Source organism: Nycticebus coucang, chromosome 16 (genome assembly GCF_027406575.1).
Source record: "Nycticebus coucang isolate mNycCou1 chromosome 16, mNycCou1.pri, whole genome shotgun sequence".
Classification (NCBI taxonomy): Eukaryota; Metazoa; Chordata; class Mammalia; order Primates; family Lorisidae; genus Nycticebus; species Nycticebus coucang.
The window spans coordinates 56,449,291-56,476,886 of record NC_069795.1 but is presented as its reverse complement, the minus strand read 5'-3'; the positions used below and the strand labels follow the sequence as shown (position 1 = coordinate 56,476,886).

The 27,596-nt window shown below is 37.6% G+C and overlaps 1 protein-coding gene across 9 annotated transcripts in view; it reads right to left on the bottom strand.

The window, feature by feature from the left end:
- The window catches only part of BBX (BBX high mobility group box domain containing), a 292,104-nt gene that overhangs the window by 89,176 nt on the left and 175,332 nt on the right, over window positions 1–27,596 (bottom strand). For all 9 annotated transcript variants that reach the window (XM_053564855.1, XM_053564863.1, XM_053564860.1 and 6 more), the window contains 3 exons: window positions 16,663–16,833; window positions 11,147–11,389; window positions 606–801 (listed from right to left, as the gene is read on the bottom strand). In XM_053564855.1, the coding sequence (XP_053420830.1) occupies window positions 606–801; window positions 11,147–11,389; window positions 16,663–16,824 (601 nt within the window). In that variant the 5' untranslated portion in view covers window positions 16,825–16,833. The remainder of the gene's footprint in view (window positions 1–605; window positions 802–11,146; window positions 11,390–16,662; window positions 16,834–27,596) is intronic.

Below are 27,596 nucleotides of genomic sequence, written 5' to 3'. Positions count from 1 at the left end.
GAAAGGGCAAGATGAGAATGCTCTGTAAGACACACCCGTCAGATCCATCTCTGTGATGGATTGGTATATTCTTGCCCTCGGTGTTTCAGATACTCAGATGATCTACATAATTGCGTATTTTAAGTATCCATGGTAACTAAATGGCATATTGGGATAGCTCACTGTGTATGTGCATGTAAGCTATTTTATTAACATCATAATACCCCGATGGCATCATCCGATATATAACTGACTGGTAAGGAGTGGAACCCCTGAGAGGGGACGACATGCTGGGGCAGTGAACACAAAAGTAAAAAAATAGTAAAAAAAAAAAAAAAATCATAATACCCCCTAAGCTCCCAACAATTTCCATATTGTTATCTCCTTTTCTCTCGTCATGTCAGAAATCCACATATATTTATAATGACTCTACCACTCGGTCTATATCCCCTTCCTTTAATTATATACACACTCTATGTACATCATGCTCAAAGCCTTTGTTACATATTTGCCATTGCTTCATATTACTCACAAATTTTGCTCTCCACTCCATTATTTGTTAAAAATACTGCCTAACTATGTTGTTCTGCCCTTAAAGAATGGGTAGAAATTCTGTCTCAACTCACCAGCCATTCCAAAGTTAAGCTGAGGCATTTCTTCTGTCTTTGCTTTCTTGGGGCTTGGCAGATCTCTTGAAGAGTCAGATGGGAAGGCCCAGAGTTTCTTCCGTGGATTGACAGTAGGTGTTGGGGATTTCACAGGCTTGTTTGTGGTAGGACACCATTTGTAGCCAGGATTTGCTTTCATAAATGCATCTTTATACTATAAAAAAGAATTGAGAGTGGATTTTAATTAACATACAGATTAAAAAAAAAATTCTAACAATCTTCATCTCATTCTCCTGTCTAGATAATGAGTGAGAAAAACACTTAAGAGTGACTTCCGTGGCTCTCCTTGTGGAAGAATGAGTTTTAACACAGGGCTCCGTGAAGTTATCTTCTAGAAAGAAAGTCCACTGTGCAATGTGGGTATAGAAGCTGCACATTTTGTATTTCTTAATAATTCTCATTTTTTTAAGTATCCAAAAATTGTCTGACTTTGGTGAGGAGAGAGACTTGTTTATAACAGGAAAAGTTTAAGGCTGTAGAGACAGAAAAAACAGGATCAAGCCCTATGACTTTCCACTTTGGGTTGTGGTGACTAAGAATAGAGAAAGCAACCTCTCTGGGCCTCAACGTGATTCCATAAACTGAGTATAATACCGCCAATGCCTCAGGTTATTGTAAACAGCCTGCACAGACAGCATCTATTTCAAAGTAGGCTTCAGGTACACATTACAAAATGTGAGTCAACACCAGGACCAGTAACCAGATTGCATCTACTATTTAATTTATTGGTGAAGAATAGAAAAAAAATTAAATCTGGACTTTGATGTACTAATAAGGTAAATGCAGGCAAATTTAACACAGCAAAGTACTTAATTATGGGATAAAGGAACCTAGATCAAGACTAGGAGAAGGTAAATAAGGTAGGCCAAATGACACATACTGTTTAGTTATTTGAAGACCCTGCACCAGGTAGAGGAAAGAGCCCCGGATACAGGGTCTGATGACCTGTACTCAAAATGCATCTCTGCTTTAGCTTGGTATTTAACCTTTCTCAGCGTCAATCCCTCCATCTGTAAGCATCACCGCAATATGTCAGGGTTCTATAATGTGCCACACAACTAAATACATATATGAACGACCTCCAAAAGCGAGATGTGTGATGCTGTGATTAATCCATCACAAACTTTGTCTTACTTTGAGGTTTCAACTTTCATTTTTCTGCGGCTTTCACCTGTTACCTTTCTCCCAACACTACTACCTCTTTCCCCTTTCATGACAAGTGAAATATTTTGCTAATCATTATATTGCCAAAAGGCATATAATATGATAAAAATGTATTTTCCATGTATTTTTCAACTACTATTACTGCTATTTTATTAAATTAATATATAAACTTGCCTTTTAAAATGGTCACTCCATGTATGACACTAGCTTATTTAGTACAAGCACAAATGGCTTTTAATTTCACCCAATAGGGAAAAAGTTCCCTTTATCCTTGGTGTAAAGAAAGTACATGCAGTTAGTATAGTTAGTCTAGCCAAAGGTTAGGAAAAAAATAGTAAAATCTCTAGTAACCTCAATCAGAAATTACTAAGGGATTGATCCCTGTGAATCGAATATTGACTAATTCTCACATAAATTGGATTTAGTTTTGACCAAAGTACATTATTTAAACATTGATTTTTAATTCATCTTGTTAATATGCTGTTTAGGATATTGCATCCTCATTTATAAGTGACATATGTTTGTAATTTCCCCTTTATAATAATATATTTTCTTCAATTTTAATATCAGGTGTACCCAGATCAAGTAGAGTGATTTTGAAGCATTTCTTGTTTTTCTGTTGTCTATAAGATTTGGCATGATCTGTTTTTCGAAATTATCTGTTACTTTTATTTATAAAGATTAGTTGTCTATTTTTTGAGACTTAAAAACTGAAGACTCCATACTGAACCTCAGAGTCAAAGCACTCTATAACAGACATACTCTTATTTGAGAATGTGAATGTTACTTTCTTTGCATTATTATTATTATTGCTTAATATTTCGATGTAGCAATTGTCTGATTCCTTTTCTGAATGTATTTATGTTCATTCTTTATGAGGTTTTTGTTTCTAGTCCTTATTTTAAACATTGTTATTGTTATTAAAATTTAAGCCTTTTAATTTTGTGAAGGCAAAAAATGGAAACCTAATAAACACATGTATATGTAAAAAAAAGTACATGCAATCTAAATAAACTTCTGCCATTTCACTGTAAATAATATAAATAAAACCCATAATGCATATAATAATGCAATCTTAACAGAAAATGTTACCTTAGCTCAAATTTTCTGAATCATCTTTTACTTGTAAGATACAAACCTGCACATATATATGTATATACACACACACACATTGATACATGGATGTATGTAGAAGGAAGGTAAGCACAAAAAAAAAACCTGTAAGACATCCTAGTCATCTAACAAAAATAATTACAATGGGATACAAGACCAAAACCAAACAAGAATTTACCATCACAAAGCAGAATATATCTGGAGGTATCAAATGTGATATAGAGATAGACTGGTACCACAGTGCATTCGTGTGTGCTAGGGATTTACATATTAAGGTGAGGAAGACAAATAGCTTTGCCTGCCGTCTGGAGGTGGAAAGTGACAAATGGCAGGGCGAGGTGGAAATGGAAGGAGCAGACACATGCATCATTATCGTGTCCCAGCAAGAACACACGGGCTGGGTTTGCCAGACGAACAGTCACTTGAACAAAGGTCATTACTCTGTAAAGTGACAAAAGACTTTCAAACAAATTGATTAACATATTTGTCATAAGAAATGAAATTATCTTCTTTCTAATAGCTAAAAATTTTAAAGGAAACAGTCACAGCTGTGAAAGATGCTGCGCTGATGCCACTAGAGCTCTGTTTCTTGCATCTTAGGTGTCCCGTGCCCTCCTCCCCATGTTGTTCTGCTGGATAAAGTCTTTCCCAAACACTGATGATACTAATAATGACCAGCTTAAACTAATTTCTGATGAGAAGCTGGGGAACAGACAACATCAAACAGTTACAATCCCCACATCGTAATCATTTCTCTTCCTCTTGCACATATTCTCCCCACTCATCCCCATCTGAATGCTCTGTGGACACTGGCTAGGTGACAGACTCTTATTGGACACTGGGGATGGCTTTCCCTGGCCATCCCCCCTAGAGCATGAAAAATGGTTTTGCAATGGGTCTGTAAAAGGAGAACCTACCTACAAGTGGAATAAAGGAGGTCAAGAACAGGGCCTGTAATGTGTGGGACTTCACAGAGAGTCAATACTCTGTAACTACCACAAAACTACTTTTGTAGATTCTTAAACTACATGTAGTTGTGCAAAACCACAACAGTAATCAGTTCAATCAAGTATGTGTATTAAGAATGTAGGAGACAGAAAAGAGAGTAATACACATAGTCTCTGTCCTTCAGGAGTTTAGAGCTTTGGTGGGAATGCCATAAACTCACCTAAAAATACAGTTGAACACAGGCAGTGCAAGAGCATCAAACAAGGGCCAAGGCAAGAAGAGCCTCAGGTGAACCTCAGGTGTAAGGATGTCTGTCTGCCCATGGAACTTGGCACCTCATCAATCTCTAGCTCTGATTCAGCATAAGACAACGGTAGAAAGGTTTAATCAATCACTGTGATGAGATTATTAGAAAAAGGATTATAGAGAAGACTGGGGAAGGAATAAATGGGGAAAGACTTTGTATATAGCAGATAGCTGAGTGAAACTATTAGCATGCAGGTCAACCACGTAGATAAAATCCATCAACACAGGACTGAAAAAGCCGAAGGGCAGGCCCCATCGATTTGTATTTCTAGGGCTAGGATGTCTACACTGGGGGTGCAAGGGGAAGCTCACTTACTTGCCAAAGACTCAGACAGGCTACTGGTCCTAAGATTTCAATGAAAGATTCTTGCAAATAACTCAATTCTAGCCAAAGTTCTGCTTTTCAAAATTCTACCATTAAAATAAAAATTTACCTTATGGCTTCTGATTTCGGTATGCAAATTTCCAATCAATTAAGCATAGTTAAAAGTGAAACCTATTTTACAGACACATTTCCTGACTTATTTGAGGCACTTAATTTTTTCATCCCCAACCACCACATGTTTCACTAGCAAGAACAAATAAATCAGTAATTCAGTTACTGATTTTATTGTTATTCAGTACCGGCATCAAATACATACTCTTTTTGACAGTATTTTGTCTGCTTAATATTTGACAACGATATTATTATGTACTAAAAGATAATATTCTGTTAATCTTTTAAAAATGGGGTATCAACAATAAATATTTTTCTAAATCATTTACAAAAATAGAAAGTTGATATTACAAAACACCTGAATTTTAATGAAAGATATCCTTATTAATTGTTCTCCATCTATTTATTTTTAATTGGGAGACGGGTAGTATCTACAAGTCCATTAGTACTTCCAGTTTTTAAAAGAATAAGTTTCATCTATCTGGAAATCACTTGGGCATAGTACCTACTTCTCAGGAATGGTGGATAAATGAGATTCCACCCCACTTCAAGTATGCAAAGTTCTATGGCATATATGACAGAATATAAATTCTGTCTGTTAAATATGACACAGAACAGTTAAGAAATATTCTCCAGATTATAATACATCAGAAAATAAGAGTATTTCTTCTTTTGAAAAGTCTTTTTTTTTTTGATGAAACCCAAATAGGAAATGATCTTTACAAAAATTATCCCAGTTGTAAATAATCAAAAATACATTAATTTTGTTTTGATGAAATATGAAGGAAGGATTAAACAAAAACCCATGGAGTGTTGTGGTGACAATCATCTTTCTTTAGAGTACTGACAACAATGGATATCAATATTTATGAAGGGTGAGTATAATTTACTTTCAAGTTGTATTTTATCGCATGTAATTCGATAGCTCTCTCATTGGCATACAGCCGAGCTCCAAGCTTTCCAGGCTACTCTTTCATGATTTTTGCCATATTTACCTTTACAACTCCATTTCCTATTATTGTCCTACTCCAGAAAATGTTTCACTTTCTCACATGAGCTCTTATCCTTGTTCTTTTCTCCAAACCCTATTCTAAAGCCCAGGCCAAATTCTACCCACTTTATAAAGCCTTTTGTGATCTACCCTGACATACCTTCTTACCCAGCACAAACATCTTCTTCCTATGGGACTCACAACTTATTACTACGCTTGTCACATTTTCCCAAACCTACCTATCCCTAACGCATCCGAAGTGGACAGGATAGAGCAATATTAAAAGGGCACTAGGGGTGTGCATCCTGTTTCAACCTTTTACATGTAGCTATCCAGTTTTCCCAGCACCATCGATTGAATAGGGATTCTTTTCCCCAGAGCATGTTTTGGTTTGTCAAAAATCAGATGTATCTGGGTTCTCTGTTCTGATCCATAAGTCTATGTTTCTGTTTTTGTTCCCGTACCATGCTGTTTTGCTTATCATAGCCTTATAGTATAGCTTAAAGTCTTTTATGGTGTTCTCATGTAAGATTGGATTCACACCTCTCATCACTCACAAAACTTTACCCATGGTGGATAAAAGACTTAAACCTACAGCAGGAAAGTATAGGAATCCTAGAAGAAAATGTTGGAGAAATTCTTACTAATATTGGCCTAGGCAAAGAATTCATGAAGAAGACCCCAAAAGCAATCATAGCAACAACAACAAAAAAAATTAAATGGGACTTTATCAAATTAAAAAGCTTCTGCACAGCCAAGGACACAATCAAAAGAGCAAATGGACAACCCACAGAATGGGAAGAGGTATGTGCATGCTATCCATATGCTAAAGACCGATACACAAAGAACTCAAGCAAAACAGCAAGAAACAACCAATCACATTAAAAAGTGGGCAAAAGATATGAGCAGAAATTGTTCAAAAGAAGATATACATACTAATGGCCAATAAACTCAGGAAAAAATGTTCAACGTCTCTCATCATCAGAGAAATGCAAATCAAAACCACAACAGGACGTCAACTAACTTTAAAGAGAATGGCTCTAACATGGATGTGGAGAGAAAGGAACTCTTATAACTGTTGGTGGGACTGAAAACTAGTACAAGCTTCATGGAAAAATGTATGGAGATACCTCAAAGAACTTAAAGTAGACCTATCATTTGACCCAGCAATCCTACTCCTGGGAATATACCCAAAGGAAAAAATGTTATTTTATAAAAAGGACACCTGCATGCAAACCTTTGTAGCAGAATAACTCACAATCTCAAAGATGTGGAAACCACCCAAGTGCCCAACAATATATGAATGGTTTCATAAAGTGTGGCATATGCATACTATGCAGTATTACTCAGCCATAAAGAGAAACGGTGATCTAGTATCTTTTGTGACAACTTGGATGGATCTGGAGACCATTCGTCTAAGAGAAACATCACAGGAATGGAGAACCAAACACGTACTCAGTACCAGGTTGGATCTCATCGATCAACACTGAAGTGTACATACAGAAGTAAATCTCAATGAAAATTAAGCTGGAAGTGGGCAACAGGGGCTGGGTAAATTTACCCCTGTTGGATATGGTGCACACTGTCTGGGTAGAGGCATACTTACAACTTTGACTCCAACTGTGAAAAAAACAAAGTATGTAAACAAAACATGTATACCCCTGAATAGTCTGCAATAAAAATAAAATAGAACAAAATTACATTCACACATATTTAAAAAAAAAGTTAAAGGGCACTAGAGTCAAATTGTTCACTAAGGCATAACTGGTCCTTGGAGCCTTAGATTTCTGCTCTGAAAAGTGGAGATAATCACAACTGACTTTACATGTTTGTGCTTATTTAGCACCAAGGATGCAATGAACCAATCAATCAAAAACTTCATGAATTCTGCCTTGTGCCTTTGATCCTACAAAAAGAGGGGAATATGAAAAAGGCTATTGAAATTGTCTTAGGTTTCCAGATCCTCAACTCTTCTTTGTACTAATTATGCTCTAAGTGAAGATGTGTGATCCTCTAAATTTATTGTCAATTAGTTAATTATAATCATTAGTTTAAATGACAAATGGAAGGTTCCAGCAGTATCCTCGGCAAAGATGCAGACGTTCTATATGCTTCCATTCATAAGAGGACATATACAAAGAAGTTAAAAGGAAAGACTTAGTCGCTTTTATATCTCCGAACTGGCAGTCACACATTGAAAACCCTGAACCTGGGAACATCCACAGCACTGTACCATCATGCACATTGCTGAATTTAAGAACATAACTCAGGTTATACCTTTAGGATAGCATTTTTTAAATTACTTACAACCAATTAGTGTTCTAATGAGGTTCATCAGAGAACACAAAACACTCACTCAGCCACTTTTTTTTTCAATAATGCAAATTAGTACTGGGCAATAATTCAAGAAACTGAAAACAAATTCTGAAACAGGTACTTTGTCTTACCAGACGAACTAATATAAGATAATCAAGTACAGGGAAGGGTCAGAGAAAATTTTCATGAACTAATAGGTGAACAAAAGAATCTTTCTAAAGTTAGATTACTGCTGTTTTAAAAATATTCTTCTTTTAAGTACAATAAAGAAAATGTTATTTCTTGCTCAACTGATAACGGCAGGAGAGATACTGGCAAATATTATGTAAACGTTCACATCCAGACACATACACTATGCTGAAAAAACATGTTTTGTGCCTAATCGAGGACATTTAAAATTTTAAATTTGAGGTTTAAAATTGAAAGGTTAAACATCTAAAATAGATTATGTGTGGGCCAGGCAAGGAGGCTCATGCCTGTAATTCTAGTACTCTGTGGGGTTGAGGCAAGAGGATCCCCCTACCTCAGGAGTTTGAGACCAGTCTAAGCAAGACCAAGACTCTGTCCCTACTAAAAAACAGAAAAATTAGCTGGGCATTGTGGCAGGTGCCTATAATTCCAGCTACTGGGGAGCCTGAGGAAGGAGGAACCCAGGAGCTTGAGGCTGCTGTAAACTAGACTGACAGCAGGGCACTCTGGCCTGGGCAACAGAGTGAGGGTTCTTGTTTCCAAAAAAAAGATCATGTGTGTGTGGGCCGGGGTCCCTTGAGTAACGGACACCAGATTTATCACTAACTACCTTGTATCACTAGCAACCACCAAAAAACCAGGTACATGGAAGCCACTTAATAAGGATTTGTTGACTGAAGTAACATTCCAGTTGAAGGTGCAAAATATTAACACATGCACTTTTAATGTAATTTCAAAACTATTTAGTAAATAATCTGAAACAAGTAAGAATCACTTATGACAAAAGACCAATTGTATGATAATTTTGAAACTAGCTAAATCTTCTAACTTTTCAGTAGAAATGAAGCAACCTTTCCTAAGAGCAAGTATAAACAAGGCAAGTTGCAATGAGGGACATAGTTATGGTCTCTACTTTCAGCAGATTGCAGGGGGCCACCTTAACAGGTTTCATTTTAGTCACACAATAGCAAATATTGTGAACCTAATTAAGTAATGCGTAAGGGATTTTCCTTATGAAAATAATACTTCCACCCAATGTTAAAAGTGGCCACCTGCTGGGTTTGTAAATTAGTAGTATTTAAGAAAAGGCAAACAATATACTGGGGATGGACTGCATGCTATCCAAAAACAGCAATCCGCCTTAAAGAAAGGAGATTTTACCTCTTTCATGTTTACATGGATGGAACTGAAACATATTCTTCTTAGTAAAGTATCTCAAGAATGGAAAAAAAAGTATCCAATGTACTCAGCCCTACTACAAAACTAATTCATAGCTTTCATATGAAAGCTATAACCCAATTATAACCTAAGAATATGGGGAAAGGGGAAAGGGGAAAGGGAGGGCAGGGGAGGGGAGAGGATGGGCGGAGGGAGGGTAATTGGTGGGCCACACCTAAGGTGCATCTTACAAGGGTACATGTGAAACTTAGTAAATGTAGAATATAAATGTCTTAACGCAATAACTAAGAAAATGCCAGGAAGGCTATGTTAACCAGTGTGATGAAAATGAGTCAAACTGTTTATAAAACCAGTGTATGGTGCCCCATGATCGCATTAATGTACACAGCTATGATTTAATAATAATAAATTTAAAAAAACTCAAGTGTTTAATCATAGGAAGCTTATGCAGTTCCCTATGAGGGTTTCACATAATTGTTTATTTTACCACGTAAGCATGACTATGAGAAGATATAAGGCTATTTAATGGGAAAGTTTCACTGTTAATTACCATTAGGCTAGTGGAAATGTGTTGAAATATTTAAAATCAAGGTTATTGCAATTGATTTTAAACTTTCCAGAGGCCCTAGTTAAATCCTGTCTTTAACAACAGTCAATTTCTGAAGCTTTTGTGATCATTAATTACATAGCAACTATGCTAATCACTTAAGATTCAAATTTCCTTGAATGTTTCATAAAAAAAATTCTATGCTGCTTGTTAGATTACTGAACAACTCAATAAAGGCATAGCAATTGAAAGTGTTATTTTTTTCACAGACTGAGATGTCTACTATGTAAAACATCTTGAAACTCTATTATATTTTGTTCCCTGCTGGTTCATTTTTCTATATAACTTAACCAAATGTTTGGGTCGCAGAGTTTTCCATAAATCAAGATTTTTTTGCAAGTTGCAACACTGAGAAAATGTTAGAATTATTCAAGTTTAACCACAATAATGTTGCTTTGCTTATTCCTTTCTTTGGGACTAAATTTAAATGTACAATGATCTCACATTAATTCCAGATTAATTTAGAAACAGAACCAGGATACAATTTTTGAAGAAACTTAGCAATCGCTATCATGTTGGAATTGAATAATGTCCCAACTGTCTGACTAGCCACAGTAATATTTTCTACAACTCCAGCTTACACAGTGCTTACATGTATACACAGATCACAAGTACATCCTATTCAAATACCATTCATTTCTTCGTTTTAAATATTCATAAGTGAACTATAGAGCAGAAACAGGTCAAATCGTATCTCTTGATAATTGTTTTTATTATAAAATCAAAAAATGTTAGAGCTGGAAGGGAAACAAATCTTTGTCCAACTTCCTCATTCTAATAAACATTAGAAAAAGAAAAAGAAGCTAAGGCCCAGAGGATCAAATTATGTTTGGTCACAAAGCATCAGAATTAGATCAAGACTTTTTCCATGAGACAATTAGAGTAACCTAAGAAGACTGTCTTCTTTACCATCAGCATCTCTACAACAAAAGTTCCTAGAAAAACTTAAAAGAAAAAAAGAAAAAGAAACCATTCATAATAAACTGTTCATAATAAATCAATTCCTTATACTACGTATTGTCAATCAGTGGCGTATAGACAATGAGAAAAATCTGGTTGGTAATAAATTGCTCCACCAGCATTTTCAAGGTGGACTTGGGACATGGGAATAAGAACATGGTGTTTTCACTTAACACTGGCTTCATAAATCATCTTCTCATTCCTAGACCTTCAACAGTCGCTCTGTATCTGCTGAGAGTTTCAGGACTGGTTGCTCTGAGCCAGTATAATACCTTGTCACTATAACCTACCTCCTTGGCCATGTCTGTGTATTTCTGCTTTTCCTTTGGATCCAGAACAGCCCACCAATCAGCTAGTATCTTGGTAGCACCTCGGTTATCAAGCCTTGGGTGTTCCTGACGTACAAGGGAGCGATGGCGTTTGCAAAATAAAAGAAATGCATTCATTGGTCTCCGGGCTCGCTGTTCTGGTGATTCATCATCTTCAGTCTCACCAACATCTTGCTCTAGGCCATCAGCCCCAAGAAGATGAACCTATTACCAGCCAAGACAAAACCAGATGTTTAATACATCTTGGACAAGTTTGAGTTAACAATTAATTAGTCTAGGTTTGTAAGACATTGTAGTTTTTCTTATTCTATTTAAACAACTTATAAATTGAAAAGAATATGATTTTTCAAAATCATGAACCACTATTCATGGTTGGCAACTAACTTACGATGTATCCTTCTGCTTAGTTTCTATAGCAACCTGTGCATGTCCCTATTACAGCATATATTACATTGTGTTATAATTGTTCACATTTTTTTCTCTCTCTCACTAAACAGTGAGCTCTATGAGGACAAAAGCTCTCTTATTTACCTTTACAACCACGGTACCTAGCTCAATGTCTGGTATAAAATTAGTACTTAACCAATTACTAGATTATTAACAAACCCATTTTGTGGTCTATGAGTCTCAAGATTAACAATATCCAGATAAAATATGAGTGTATGTATTAGCTGTGTCCTCCTCTTTAAAAACCTTTTCTATAGGAATAATATGAGAATGTTTAACATGAAAATAAATAATAAAAACTACTCAATGTATTTGGACACAGTGGAGCTTCCTACCATAAAAAATCAAAATAGACATTTAAAATGTTATTCAAAAGAACTACATAGTAAATCTTCAAGTTTGTAAATACCAGTTTTTCTTGTTTAGTGAAATGCTATGAAGACCTTATTCCTATGTGACTCCTCCCCTTTTCTCAACACTTCTTTCAGTCACTGTTCAACGCCTTTAAGAACCTCTGCAAAACTCTAGTCTCTCCATCTGTGTATACATCTCATTTTTATTGCCCTTATGCCTCATGTAGTAAGGGCCTATGCCACAGTCCTCCTGCTGTTAATCTTCACAATACTTCCTCCATATGGCTACCAGATTAAATTTCTTAATGCCCATCTCTGATCACAGAATCTCAGAACATATTAGGATTATAATCGTCTCCCAGCTGAAACATGATTCTGTGATTTCTGTGATTTTTCTTGGAAACAATGCAACTATGAGCAGAAGTTCAGAATACTTACTAAGACCCTTTCCTTAATTTCTTGTTTCACAGTTTAAAATCAAGAAGGATCAAGTTACAGGCTGAGTGTGCCTGATTGGAAATGTTTGGAACTGGAAGGGTTTCAGATTTTAGAATGTTGGATTAGGAATACTCAACATGCAATCACTGGTCTGCATCTCACAGTAAGGCAGTAATTCTTAACCTTGAGTGTGCAGTGAAATCCCTGGAGGTCCTGTTAAAACACAAATTGGCAGGGTCCATTCCAGAGTTTCCAGTGCTGTAGGTTTGAAGTGGGTCCTGAGAATTTGGATGTCTAATAAGCTCCCAGGTGATGCAGACATTACTTGTCTGAGGATGATACTTAAGAGAACCATATGAGGCAACCATGTTCTTTTATGTAATGTTTGTTGGGCAACAGTTACAGGTAGATAATCTATGACAAATCAATTGCTTAATCCAGTCAGTATATTTTAAAAAATCTTTTAAGTATTACAAATGCAGTTAATTAGTCATCAATTATCTTCAAACACAATTAGTACAGAAAAACCTTAAAGTCATAGCTATCTAATTTGGAAATACATCAGGGATTATTATTGGGGGTGAAAGCTACATATTTATCTTTCTTGTTATGCATACAATCATTATGAGTAATTTGCCTATTCAAGGGATATTTGTTTAGCATCCTGAACTTAGAAGCTAAGAAAAAATTAGAAATAAAAAATGTATTATGTAAGTTAAAGAAGTAATTGTATTTTCCCTTCAGAAAAGAGTAACTTTTGATTCAGTTACTAAATTATAAAACTCAAGCTGAGTTTTGTGAGAGAAGACATATAAACTATTTTGTGAGAGAACACATATAAACATAAATTAAAAGTACTGTGATGAATATAACAAGGAACTAGAAAGATAACAAAGCACTGGTGGATGAAAAGAAACACAGGCCTCCCAGCAAGAGGTACTGTGCAAGCTAAATTTTGAAAGATGAATGAGAATACATCAGATGGGCAATGAGCAGACCTGGGGAAAAAACAGGATTAAGTCTTGATGGTTTATTTGAACATCAATATGCAGTTCAATAGCACTGGTATATAAAGTATGAGAACAGCGTTCTGGGAACTGAGGTTGTAGGAGAAGGTGTGAGCCACTTCAGGAAGAACAAGTTCTGCCATGTTAAAAAGCATACATTTAATCTGTAGACTGGTGGTTTTGGACCTTAGGGACCAATACAAAACGCCTGATTAGACGTAGATTGTCAACTTTTTATTTCGCCAAGTATGAACATTAAAAAAAAATAAATTACTATCTAATGTTATACTTATTTCACTAAATTAATCAGAAAGAAAAACGAGGTATCCATAAAGTTCGTGTGCAATTTACTATGTCATAAGTTTTAAACTGCATGCAAACTTTATGTCCACCATGTACATAAACACACGAATAAATAAAAAAAAATAACGAACGAACTCTCTAGACTTTTCTTTCATCAAGGGCCCATTAATACTTTGTCAGATGTCAACACCTAGCATCCTTAGCTGGATGCAATTGGAGAGCCATGAAAGGATGTAAGGAAGGGAAGGACATTGCCAAAAGTGTATTTTAAAGAGAGAACTCCTGTTAACAGTAGAATGCACCAATTTTAAAACTAGAAGCAACTGAAAGTAAAGAACCAATATAAAAATGTATTCCAGCTATCTAGGCAATAAAAAAGGGACATGGCTGAAATTCAGAAAGCAGTACTGGGGATGGAGAAATGAGAACAGAGACAGCATTTGTGAGGTACACCCAAGAGAGGTTAGTATCTTTGTATCTGAAGGTTGTAAAACGAAGAGTGATGTTAGCTTGGGTGGCACAGTTTGCTCATATACAAGAAGGCACGCTCTTTCGTAAATGGGAGAAATCAGGTCTGGTGGGGAGCAGACATCAGTGCAGGGCAGGCTGAATTTGAAGAGTATGTTATCTGGGTACAGAAGCCTGTGGGATAACAATCTGAGGTACCTATATACAGAAGGTAAGAGGAAGGATGTGGCTAACATCACTGCTCGTGAAGTGAAAAGAGAAGAGGATTCAAGGACTTTAATCTTTCACTCAATAAACATTTCCTGGGCACCTGCTATGCACCAGGTGACTCTTCCAGGTGTTGCAGATGGAACAGATAGTTCATAAGACAGGACCAGCACAACTGGGCTTACGTTTTGAAAGGATCCCTCTGGCTGCTTTATTGAGAACAGACTATAAGGGCAGGAGCAGAGGCAGGGGGAGAAGGAGGTAGATATGATAATCTGTGCTAGAAATGGCAGTGGCTGGCTCAGTGCCTATAGCTCAGCGGTTAGGGCACCAGCCACATTCACCCTGGCAGATGGGTTCGAATCCAGCCTGGGCCTGCTAAACAACACAACAAATAGCTGGGCATTGTGGTGGGCGCCTGTAGTCCCAGCTGCGTGGGAGGCTGAGGCTAGACAATCACTTAAGCCCAAGAGTTAAAGGTTGCTTGGAGCTGCGACGCCATGGCACTCTACCGAAGGCAACATAGTGAGACATTGTCTCAAAAAAAAATAAAAATAAAAATAAATTTTGAAATGGCGGTGGCTTGGACCAAGGTGATACTGCAGTAAGGAAGTGTTAACACAGCTCACACTGCAAACATATTTGAAGGTATAGCTGAAGAGCATGTGCTGATGGACAGATGTGAAGCCTGAGCAAGATAAAGCAATTAAGGATGTACTACAAGGTTTTAGGCCCAACAAACTGGAAATTTCCAGCTGACATTTAGTGACAAAGAAAAGATGCAGAAGGAAGTCTGGAGAAGAAGAGCAAAAGCTTAGTGTCTAACACATTCAAACTAGACCCCTAGTTGATATCTAAGTGGATGTGTCCAGCAGATGCTCAGGAATATGAGTCCAGAGTTGAGGAGAAAAGTTCAGCAGGTAGACAGAATTTAAGATCAGCGGTCTAGAAACATCAATATCTGAGGGGAGGAAAAAGGAGGAGATGAAAGAAACTAAGAAAGAAGAAACAGAAATAGGAGAGAGTGCCCTCAGGGAAACAGGAGGCAGTTTCAATGACCAAGTGACCAGTGGGTGCAAACGTGTCAGAAAAGCCAAGTTAAGTACAAACTTGCAACTGCCTTGAATAGGGAGAATAAAACCTCTTTCTCTGATACAGGAGAGGAAGAAGGAAAGATGAGTGAGACAAGCACAGAGGTGTGTGGAGGAAGCTGCAAAGGTCACTTCCAGTGGCCTCCATTTACTCTGTGAAAGAGAAGAAAAGGTTAAGAGTGAGCAAGACCTCAAAGGGTATACAGGCACGATGTCTGAGAAACAGGAAAATGTCTAAAATTCCTGCTAAACGCCAGGAAGAGGAGACTGAATGCATGTTGAAGGCCTGAAAAATACTAAAACCATAAATGTTTATAAAATATATTGTGACACAAAATACATATTCACTTATTCTTCTATTCAGCATATATCCATTCAATACCTACTATGTGCAATGCACCATTCTCAGTTCTGAGAAAGAATTGAGGAGCAGCAAGGCCTCTATTCTGGTCTACAAAGACAGACATAAAAAGTACACGGCTAAACACATGGCAAATAGCAGTTAAGTGTTACAAAGAAACTCCTCCGACTTGGAATGAGCATGGTGGGAGGGGATACTTGGAGATAATGAGGTCCCATCTCTTTGGGGAGGTAGTCCTTATGCTGAGACCCAAATGTTGAGGAGGAGCCAGTTAGGCTAAGACCTGTAGGAATGTGTGAATTCCTGCACTCACCTGCACGATTATGGGACAAGCCAGCTTCTCAGACATGAGGCCAGAGAAGGGCACTTGTAGGACTGAGGGATCATGGTGGGTTGATTGGGGTTAAGTAGAGCCAGATGCTATCAAGCCTAAGAGAGCAGCTCTGAAACTGCTGAAGATGTCAGGGTGAGGCTGGAGTGAGGACAGACAGACTGGAGGAGCCATAGGGTAGGTGCCAGGTAAGTCTATCAAGTTTTATGAACATCCCCATCTCACTGCATTTCATTATCATTACAATCACTAATACTGTTTTAGAAGGATCTGTCTAAAGTATTAGGTGCAGATACTTTAACAGCAATCAAAAACTGGAATAAAAAATGTAAGTTAAGTAAATAGGATCCAAGTTATAGAGACTTTTAGGAACACATCATTCATGGTACCATTCATATTCACTATAGTTTCTAAGCTATTATGTGTGTGTTCAAAGAAACGTGAGACTTCTATAGAAAATGCAGGACTTACTTTATCAATATCTTCCTCTTCGTCTTCCTCTTCTTCCTCCTCTGAAAAGTCAAGAAGTTTCTTTGCTAGCAACGGATGCCACTGAAGACACTTTCGCTTTGGTCGCTTTCCAGCCCCTTCTCCTTCTGCTGAATGATCTTTATTTCTATTACTGCCTTTCATTACTGTGACCTGTAGTGGGAGTCAGGGGAAGAACCAAGATCAAAGTAAATTTGATTAAAATGAGTTTATTTAGTGCCTTCAGCTTTAATTAGATTATAATTTTAATGGCTAAACTATCTACCAGCTCAGACGTTTGCTGGACTCAGTGAGAATTTTAAGTATATAATCAAACATTCATTTCAGTGGGCTAAACTGAGCTAATAGCATTTGCCTTTTGTGAAATCTACTTCCTTCCACTCAATAACTTCAGAACTAAAAACCCGAATAAGCTTTAGGATGGTTACCCATTACCTTCACCTGTCCATACTGACTCAGGGCAGCATTTCTGTATCCCGGGAGAAGCCTGAAAGATGCCTCCTAGCACAGGCGTTCACAGGGTTGCCCTTCATATCCTCTCTGATGGCTCTTATTTTATGATAACCATTTATAGGAATTTTGTGTTCTACAGCATGATAAATCTGTGCTTGTAATATTATTAAATGAGTGACTTATAAGAATCAAACATTTTGAACTTAAAACTATTTCATAAAATGACATACATTTTTCACAAACTCTATGTGCTGCCTCCAAGAACACACCACACACACACACACACACACATGCACACACACTAGGTCACTTAGCAGGCTGAGCTCCCTCTGTGCCCCATCTGTGACAAAACAAAGCAAAAACACCTTCACATCTCTATTATATATGCATTGCAACCTGGCAAAAAAATTTTGTTCCTTGGGCTTTATTATTTTTTTTTAAGGGCAATTGGGTTACAAATAGCTAAGTAACAGCGAAGCTATGAATGTGACAAAATCTCTTTAAAAAGCTCCAGAGCAATATATGTTCATATAACACAGGTTACAATAACACAACATGAAGCTTCCTCTCTACATCATTCTCAGCCCCATGGTCCAGAGATAAAACTACATGTCACTTTCTCGTATACTTTCTTTCTTTTTTTGTTCAAAGTAATAATATACAAATTACTGTTTATATGTATGCATGAAAAAAAACACAGCTAAATGTCATCAATTTAAATGTAGCATGAATGGTGACAATTACAAACAATGCAGTTGTTGAAATCTCCAGGTAATGGCCTTTTTGCTCAGAACACATTTACACAGATCCAACACCTGTGAAGTGATACCACTGAACTTCTAATGTCATTATTAAAACTGAAGCTGGGGTCAATGAACATGAGAAACAAGATTTCCCTAGTCCTCAAGTCTTTGAGAAAATATAGCATAGGTAAATCTATATGTCTTCCTTAATTATTTCTGGATTTGGGATCAAGCTTAGATCTTTCTTACTTTGAAACCAAAAAATACTCACTTACACGTTTTTCCTAGAACTTGCATGACTTTATCTTAAATATTTAAATATCTGATCAATCTGGAATTCTTTTTGATAAAAGGAGATAAGGATTTTTTTTTCCTCACCTAGCTAGCCAACTGTACCAACACCATTTATTAAACAAGCCAACTTTTCGTCATTTCTTTGGAATAACACTTTTATCCCACATGCATGAGTCTTTTTCTGGATTCTCTCTGTTAATATCACCTTTCTCCAACTGCCTGCACATTGTTTGCCCAGTTTCAATGTCCTTAGGGATTATGTCATTCTACACATTTTTTAATATGCAAATATATCAGTAAACATAGCCATTTAAAATTTTTAAGTTATGTGTATCATGCTCTTCTCTCTAGGCCAAAGCACCTTGATTGTTCTCATTTAAATTATGCAATATCCCAAAATATGAATGAGGTACAATTTGATCAGTTCATTATTGATAGATTATTTCTTGTGCAGTAATAAAAATCCTCATTTGATAAAAGTCCTCATTGATTCATTAAAAGCTTTGCACAGCTACCACCACCACCACACCACAACACACACACACACTCACAGACAAGAAAAATCCATTCCTGTGGCGTTCTCAGCAAGAAACTTACACTAAGTATCTAAAGCAATTATATGACTCGTGTGGCTCCCTCAGGAATAGAAGTTATTGAAAACTAAACGGAATTAGTTATCTGGTGTGTTTTTAATAAAGGAATGAAGATTTCCTGTGAACTGAAAGACCATTTAACAATTCTCATTCTATCTACAAATAAAACTTGGCATAGGCAACCCGATTTCCAAAAATACCAACGTTATACAGAGAGAAGACAAAACCATTTTGTGGCTCATAAATCACTTCAGGATGAGAAACTTGAGTAGTAATTAAGCCCACACTTGGGACCCAATAGTTTATGAAATAACACATTTTTTTTAAATAGTTAAATAAATCAGTGGGAAACTGTAAGTCAGGCAGCTTCTACCAAGGAGGGAGGGTAAAGTAATTACCAGTGCTTGGTAATCTTTAGGTACAAAACTTAATTTTGTGTGAATATGTATCCATGTGAGTATGTGTGTATGCAAACGTACAGCTCTGTGTATACATTATCATTTCAAAATTCAAAGAGAACACGGAATCAAGAATCAAATTAATGGGCAGTATACATGGCTCTTAGTTTCAAAATAATCACATTCACTCTCCCCAATTCTTTCCATATAGTTCACATGCTACTTTGGATACAATGTCTTTTCTGATACTTCAGAAACTAATCTCTCCTTACCCAGAAATGCATTAAGAAAGACTCTGTATTGTTAGGTAGGTGCTACATTTTCCCTGGAGTATAAATATTTGGGTACATCCTACCTCCTCTGCTAGACCTTTTTCTTGGTGGTCCAACTTGATCTTGATATACTCAGAAAGATCCTGGCACACCAGACCACCATGATCATTTAGTTGGAAGGGTTGCCACAAGCAACCATACAAACTCCTGTGCTAAACAGTGGTGATGAATCACTGTTTTTATAAACAATGGCTTCAAATTTAACCATCATTGCTTTCATTTCCCAGAATTCAGATATTCTTTCTTGAGTGGGGGTTGGGGGGTAAGGGCTGAAAACCTGTAAGTCTGCTATGTAGATCAAGGTGGCATGGGTTACCTGAGAACCACTAGCTACCTGGGCTTAGGGAGAAACAGAGTTGGCAAGAGCCACAGGGCCTGTAACAAAGGAGGTACATTTTTAGCATGAACAGAATAGGACTAAATGAATAAATGAACTAGAGATAGTATTCTTCAGATGAAATAATCAAGTAAAGTGTACTGTAGCTGATGAAATAGCTGTGGATAGATGAATAACTGTGAAATATTATTAGATATTCAAACTATAAACTGGGCACTAATAACCTATAGTTATCTAATTATTTAATTCCCTCTGGATCTATTTTCAAAGTATTGAAAAAAGGCAAAACAGTAAAGGGAAGTGAAGGTCCCGATTATCACTTATAGGTGTGAGAAGGCAAGATAAAACGATGGGGGGGGGGGGGATAGAAGTTGAAAAGAAAGTGAGAAAGACAAGGGCAAAGAAAGCATAATTTTGATACACTGCTACCACTCATCTTACTTTAACAATGAGGAGGAGGAAAAATTGTTAATTTCTGACAGTGATAGAGGACTAATCTTGTAATTATTTTGCCACTAAAAACCCCACACATTTTAAAATTTGGCTTCTTATTCTTGAACAAGAGCAAATTAAGCTAACAATCTTTATGCAATAAATGAAGCAATGGGGGAGGCTTTAAGGGGTTGGTCATTCTTCCATTCTGCATTGCAGTTCTAAAATAATTTAAATCAGGTTATTTAGCTACAAAAGAACTGTATACTTATAAGACTTAATATCATCAAGTTATGCTGCCGAGACTGTCAAATGAAAATATGAATTTTCAATGTGCTGAATTTATCTTGTAAAAACAAAGCAACCTGTGAATGCCACTCTTCCATGCCAGGAGGAGTGACCCTTAACATTTATTGTACTGAATTCATCATAAATCAGCTGGATAAATTAGGAAAACCTTTGTCTAACTACATTCTTCAAATGTAGCAAGCCCATTCATGAACACCTTTATTGAGATTAAACTCCACAAGAAATTTAAAGAAAGACTGTAGAAGGAAACAGTACAAAACAAACGGCATAGTTAATAGAAGAAAAGAAGGACTCTGGAGTCTGACAGGCCTCATTTACAATCCTACCTCTACTACTTAACTATTTGTTGGAAAGTTATTGTGATGATATTTTCTCATGTTAAAACTCTACTGTGGGCTCAGTGTCTGTGACTAAGGCACCAGCCACATACACCAAAGCTGGCAGGTTCGAATCCAGTCGGAGTCTGCCAAACACAATGACAATTACAACCAAAAAATAGCCAGGCATTGTGGTGGGCACCTATAATCCCAGCTACTTGGGAGACTGAGGCAAGAGAATCGCTTAAGCCCAGGAGTTGGAGGTTGCTGTGAGCTGTGATGCCACAGCACTCTACCCAGGGTGACAGCTTGAGGCTTTGTCTCAAAAAAAAAAAAAAAAAAAAAAAAACTCTGCTGTGAGAACACATATAAAATAACCCAGCACAGTGCCTAGAAGGTTCTCACTCAAAGTTGGTAAACTGCCCTTTACTCACAAGCTTTTGAAATAGTACAGGTTTAACAAATAGGTTCTGCTCATTTAAACACAGCTTAATATGCTGTTCAAGAGAGAGAGCATTTAACAGTGGTCCACATACTTCCCAGATGATATGATCTGCAGCCTGAGAAACTGAGCAAGACAGACGCAGAGCTTCCTTTCCCTGGAGTGATATACAGTCAGTGCACTGGCACAGACACACATCTTGTAAGGTCCTCATAATCTACTATCTTGCCTTATAACTTAGGCAATCAGTACATTTCTCTCTTAAAACATGCGTGTGAATTTAACTTGGTGTCACAGTGATGTTTTAGAGTTATACTGTTTCCTAAACATCGAACAAAATCCCTCTGAAATCAGTCATGGAAATTCAGACTCAATGCAAAAGAAGGTACAGGAGACCCATAAAATATTACCACGAGACAATCACATATTTTAACTACAAGTAGGACCTCTCCTGGGTCCAACTAAGACTGCAAAGCTTCACAGCTTTCGTCAGAGTCTGCAGAGGAAAAGACATACCAGCCACTAAAATCTGAAGAAAGCAGCACCTCCAGTGCTTGCAAACAAATCAGACCCAGCTGCTTTCAGCTTTTCCAGAGGAGTTATGCTTGAAGTCATTCAAGTCACTCCTCACTTTCAATCTCTCAAGTATTGAAACTTCCTGAGAAACTACAGAAGACAGCAGACACCCAAACTCTGAAGACTTGCTCCTCTTCTTTATAAAATCTCCCATTTTCTCCCAAAGTTCTTCTTGTCTTCCAAGGACCAGGTCCATCACTCTTTGCTCTGAGCTTTGATCCCACTAGACTTTGTTAGGTCAGGAACTTAAACACAGTGCTTTACTAACACCCACTCTTGCTATGGTTTGAATTTGTCCCTCTAAGTTCATATGTTGGAAACTTAATTCCCATTGCAACAATGTTGGGAGGTAGGGCCTAGAAAGAGGTGACTAGGTCAGAGTCCTGATGAGTGGCTTATCATTATTGTGGGAGTGGGTTGGTTACTGAAGAGTGGGCTTGTTATAAAAAAATGTTTGGGCCCCTCTTGCTCTCTCACTCTTACCCTCTCTTGCCTTTTTGCCAGTGGATGATATGGCATGAAAGTCTTTGGTCTTGTACTTACCAGCCTCCAGAACTGTGAGCAAAATACTTTTCTGTTCATTATAAACTACTCAGTCTGTGGGGATTCCTCTTAATGGCTGCATAAAATGGACTAAGACACCTCGACCCACCCTCAATAGGGTGTGACCTTCAGAGGGCAGGTACCATGGTTTCCTTTTCCATTTCAGTGCTTAGCACTGAACCTGGCACATCACAGCCCTAAAAAAGGTGTTTATTGGCTTATAACTTCCTCTTCTAACACTTAACCACATATAACTTCCCAATGATAAGCTCTTAATAATTTTAAAAATACTAATACACAATTAACATTAATTGCTGCTTACTTTATATTCACTATATCATGTAATTCCCCACAAGAACACCCTGAAGCAGGTACTACTGTGAATTCCAGTTGAAAAACTAAGGGCCGCCCAGGGTAACACAGTCAGCAGGTAGAGAAGCTGGGAGTGGACCCGGGAAGCCTAACGTAAAGAGCCTAAAAGCTTAAGTAGGAAAGGAAGCTCTAATACAAAGCCCTTCAGTCTGTCAACTTGGAGCATTTCCCATGGAATAAATGGCATGCAGGCCATGGAAACAGCAAAAGGGGACACTGAGGGACTGGTAAGGAAACACCTCCAGGGATTCACAGCAGAAAAGCAAGTACACATCTCTGATGACTCCAAGTGACAAACTAGCTTAAACCTAACATTTTGGGAAGATAAAAGCCCTAAAGTGCTAATCATTGTTATTTATTGTAATTATAATAATAATTCTATTATTTATTTATTATAAATATTCTATTATTTAAATAATATTCTATTTAGAATATTAAAATATTCTATTATTTATTTATTATAAATAAAAAATATCTCATTCAATAAGGTACTACTCTCATTTTAGAAGCAATTCAGTCACTCTTTAAGCCAAGAGTGCCTTTAAATATGTTCCTTATTGAAAAGCAGTAGCTCTTCAAGTTGAAACTTTAACTCTGTCAAGATGTTATCGATATGCTCTTCATGAATACTAATAAGGCACATACTAGTCAAACATAGCTATCCTGGCAGTCCTCGTCCCGCTGCCCTTATCTCATGAAGAAATATGTATTTTTAAGACCTCTAATACCTGTACTCCATGATACTTAGCCCTGAAGCAGCTTAATATGGTTCTCAAAATGGAATGCTGCTCTAAGATGCAAACAGAGACAAAAGCTTGCTTGAAAGAGGTAAGGCACCAAAAGAGATGGCTTAGGGAGGAAAAGCTATATGCCTAGAGAGCTGAGTAACAGGATATGTTCCCTATCATCCACTCCAAAAATGCAACCTTCTATTTTCCTACAATGTTGAGATGTTTACATTTTTAATAAGAAAGTAATCAATCCTATTCTTCAACAGGCTTGGCAAAAAAGTGCTTATAAATTAACAAAGATTTTAATCATATACATTTATTACATGGTTGGGAAATAATTATCACATTAATGAGAAGCTAAAGCATAACATAAGCTTACAGAGTCTCCTCCTCCTTTGCTGTCAGTGCAGCTGAACACGTGTATATTGATCACCTGGTCAGCTGTACTCTGTAAGGGTTAAGTGTCCAACCTTAGCTCCCATTCAACTCACCTCCTGCTGGGCCGGTGTCTGCCCTGTTCTCCACACCTGCCATGTGCTTCTGCGCTGTCCTTTCTCGGTTCTCCCAGGCCTGCAAACTGTCCCCCACACCCCCATTCTCACATTCTATGCACGGTCTCTATGAACACCCATTTCTAAAATGCTGTATTTGTCCCGGCTCATGTCTTTCTCCTTTCTGAGCACCTTTTAAAATCACCGCAACACTTAATGGCTGTGCCATATTTTTTGACACTTGATTGCATGACAATTATCATTTTCCTGTACAACGTATGTATAATGATTTCATGTGAATTCCTCCCACAGAGACCCCTGAGGGTAATGAACATGCCAGATGCTTTTTTTGGATCTGTCAGAGCAAAGATCTCAGTGCTAGACAGGGAATAGATGTTCAGTGAATATGTAAAGAATTGAACACAGAAACAATGCATGTACTTCTCTGCTTTCTTATTATGCTTTTTCTTCATGTTGTTTTGCTAGAAGGCAGAGGAGATGTAAGCCTTGAAAAGAAAATATGCAGAGAAGGAATAAGAAAAAGAAGCCAGGAAAGGTTATTCAGGAAGGGAGGGGAGAGAGAAGAAAAACAAGTTGACAAGGTGATGTAATATATATATATATATATATATATATATATATATAATAAAATCAATGTCACTTCCAAACAGCTGTCTAAAACATTTTCCAGTAGCATTATCCCCTTCTCTGGTTATCTGTCAATGATTTTCATTATTCTCTCAAAATAGAGTACCACAGTACCTTCTGCTCACTGGCTCTCTTATACTTTCATAACTGGTCCCCTAAATAAATCCAACTCTATTTAACTCATCCAACCATTTTTCTTCTCTAGGGCTATCCTAGGTTTCTGGCTGTTCCTGTGGTATGCTACTACTACAGATGTTTTCAAGTTAGTCTCTAAGGGTTCACTGGCATTTTTTACTTGTCTTGTTCAATTACATTCCCAATCCCACAGTGTCCATTATAAATTCTCAGTTTCTCTCTCTTTTTTTTTTTTTTTTTGGCCGGGGCTGGGTTTGAACCCGCCACCTCCGGCATATGGGACCGGCGCCCTACTCCTTGAGCCACAGGCGCCGCCCAATTCTCAGTTTCTCTTTAGCTCCCATCAATGAGGATGAGGATGAATGTTAATAATGATAGATCTATACTGCTTCCTACATGCAGAGCTAAGATCTTATATATATTAACTCTCTTAACTCACAACAAACCTAATAAGTAGGTATTTTATTATCCTCGTTTTATACTTGAGAAAACTGAGGCACAGATAACATGTATTTTGATTCTTTTAGTTTATAAATGAACAAAGGACTTTATTATATGTACATTCACTTGTCACATGGGTAGAAAGTAATTATCACATTGGTAAGAACTGGAAGCATGAAAATATAAGCTCATGGAGTCTCCTCATTTATTGTCAATGCAGCTGAATACAATTTTCCTGATCACCTGGTGAGCTAAGAACTATATTTATAAATCACACCACTAGTACGTGATTGGTAGAGCTGGTATTTGAACTCAGGAAGTCTGGTTTCAGAATCTGATTTTTTACTATTATACAATATTGTTTCGTCACAATAAAATTTATTAAACATCTGCCAGATACTTTATGTGAATTGATCTCTTTAATCCTCAATATATAACCCTTGGAGAAAGTTAACCATGATCACATTTTAAACATGAAGAAACTGACAAAGCTTAAACAACATGGGCCAGGTCACTCCCGCAGCATGTAGATGGGGCCAGGATTCAAATCAAGATTTTCTGTCCCCTGAACCCAAGCTTTCAATAATCACTTCTCCATACTGTTCTTCCCACTACCTGAAGTCTCAGTCATTTTAAGAACCCTCCCAAATTCCCATCTTGCCTGTAAGTTTTGAAACTTACTTCTTCTGTTTTCTCTCAAAGGCAGAAATTCATGGTCAACTCCTTCCCTCAACTTCACCGCCACTCTGTGCTTTTCCTTCCTGCTATCTTGAACCGTTAGACTTTATTTCTTTAATGAATTGTTAATAGTTCTTACCAATAGCTTCTTCTGCAGTCTATACATGATCTCAAATCCAAAGCCCAGTGTGAATTATCATTCTCCTGTGTACAAACAGGCTTCTAGGCCAGCAGGCTAAGGAGGGGACTGTGTAAAGCAGCAAGCACCCAAGAACTGGCTGCCTTGTACCATCCTTAGTTCATCGCTCCAACCTCCTACTTCAAGTCACTGAGTGACTTGGTTCCTAATCTTCTTGGTTCTAAAACTCAGCATTCATTTCCTAGAAAGCACTCACGACTTGTTCCCACCTCACCATAGGCTCTGGCTTCTCTAGCTCTCTGTGACTCACATATCTCTGATTTCTAGCTAGCCTCTCAGAGAAATACTACTTTGTCTGAGCCAGGCCTCTGCACACGGCAGCCACACACTGAATGCATGCAGTCCATTCCTACCACCTGTATTCCTTCCCACGCATCTCTACTTCTTTTCTAGTCATCTTTGCCATGCCTTGTTCTATAACCCTCCATTTCAGAAATTCCTAGCATCCTCTCAAATAGCATACTCAAACTACCAAACTAGAACACCTGGTAATTTTTATTTATTTAGAATAGTTTGTATGCAACAGTTATGATGAGACAAGGAATGAGTCTTAATGAATAATTCTGACCTCAGAAGAGAAGTAATTATCCATTCTTAGTTCTCCTGTTTCCATCACTGAACACTGATTATTTAATCTTCTCTGCTCCAGTTTACATACAACTCTTTGAATTTTAAGAGTGATCACACACACATATTTTAAAAAGAGCCATCAGCCAGGTACAGTGGCACAGCCTGTAATCCCAGCACTTTGGGAGGCTGAGGCAGGAGGACAGCTAGAAGCCAGGAGCAGTTCTACACCAGCCTGAACAACACAGTGAGGCCCCATCTCTACACGAAAGAGAAAAATCAGCTAGCATGGTGGTGTGTGCCACTTGGGAGGCTGAGGCAAAAGGCTCTTTTGAGCCCTTTTCCCAAATCCTTAGAATATTACTTTGGATATATGTATTTAGTAAATAGTGCTTGAGACCAGGCATGGTGGCTCAGGCCTATAATCCTAGCACTCTAGGAGGCCATGGCAGGTGGACTGCATGAGCTCATGAGTTTGAGACCAGTCTGAGCAAGAGCAACACCTCATCTCTAAAAATATCCGGGTGTTATGGTTGGTGCCTGTAGTCCCAGCTACCTGGGAGGCTGAGGCAAGAGAATCTCTTAAGCCCAAGAGTTTGAGGTTGCTGTGAGCTATGATGTCACAGCACTCTACCAAGGGCAACAAAGTGAGACTGGGTCTCAAATAATGATGATGATGATAATAATAATAATAAATAGTGCTTGAAGCCAGGCACGGTGGCTCACACCTGTAATCTTAGCACTCTGGGAAGCTGAGGCTGGTGGACTGCTTGAGCCCACGAGTTTGAGACAGGCCTAAGCAAAAGTAAGACCCCATCTCTACTAAAAATAGGAAAACTGAGGCAAGAGGATCACTTGAGCCCAAGTTGGAGGTTGCTGTGAGCT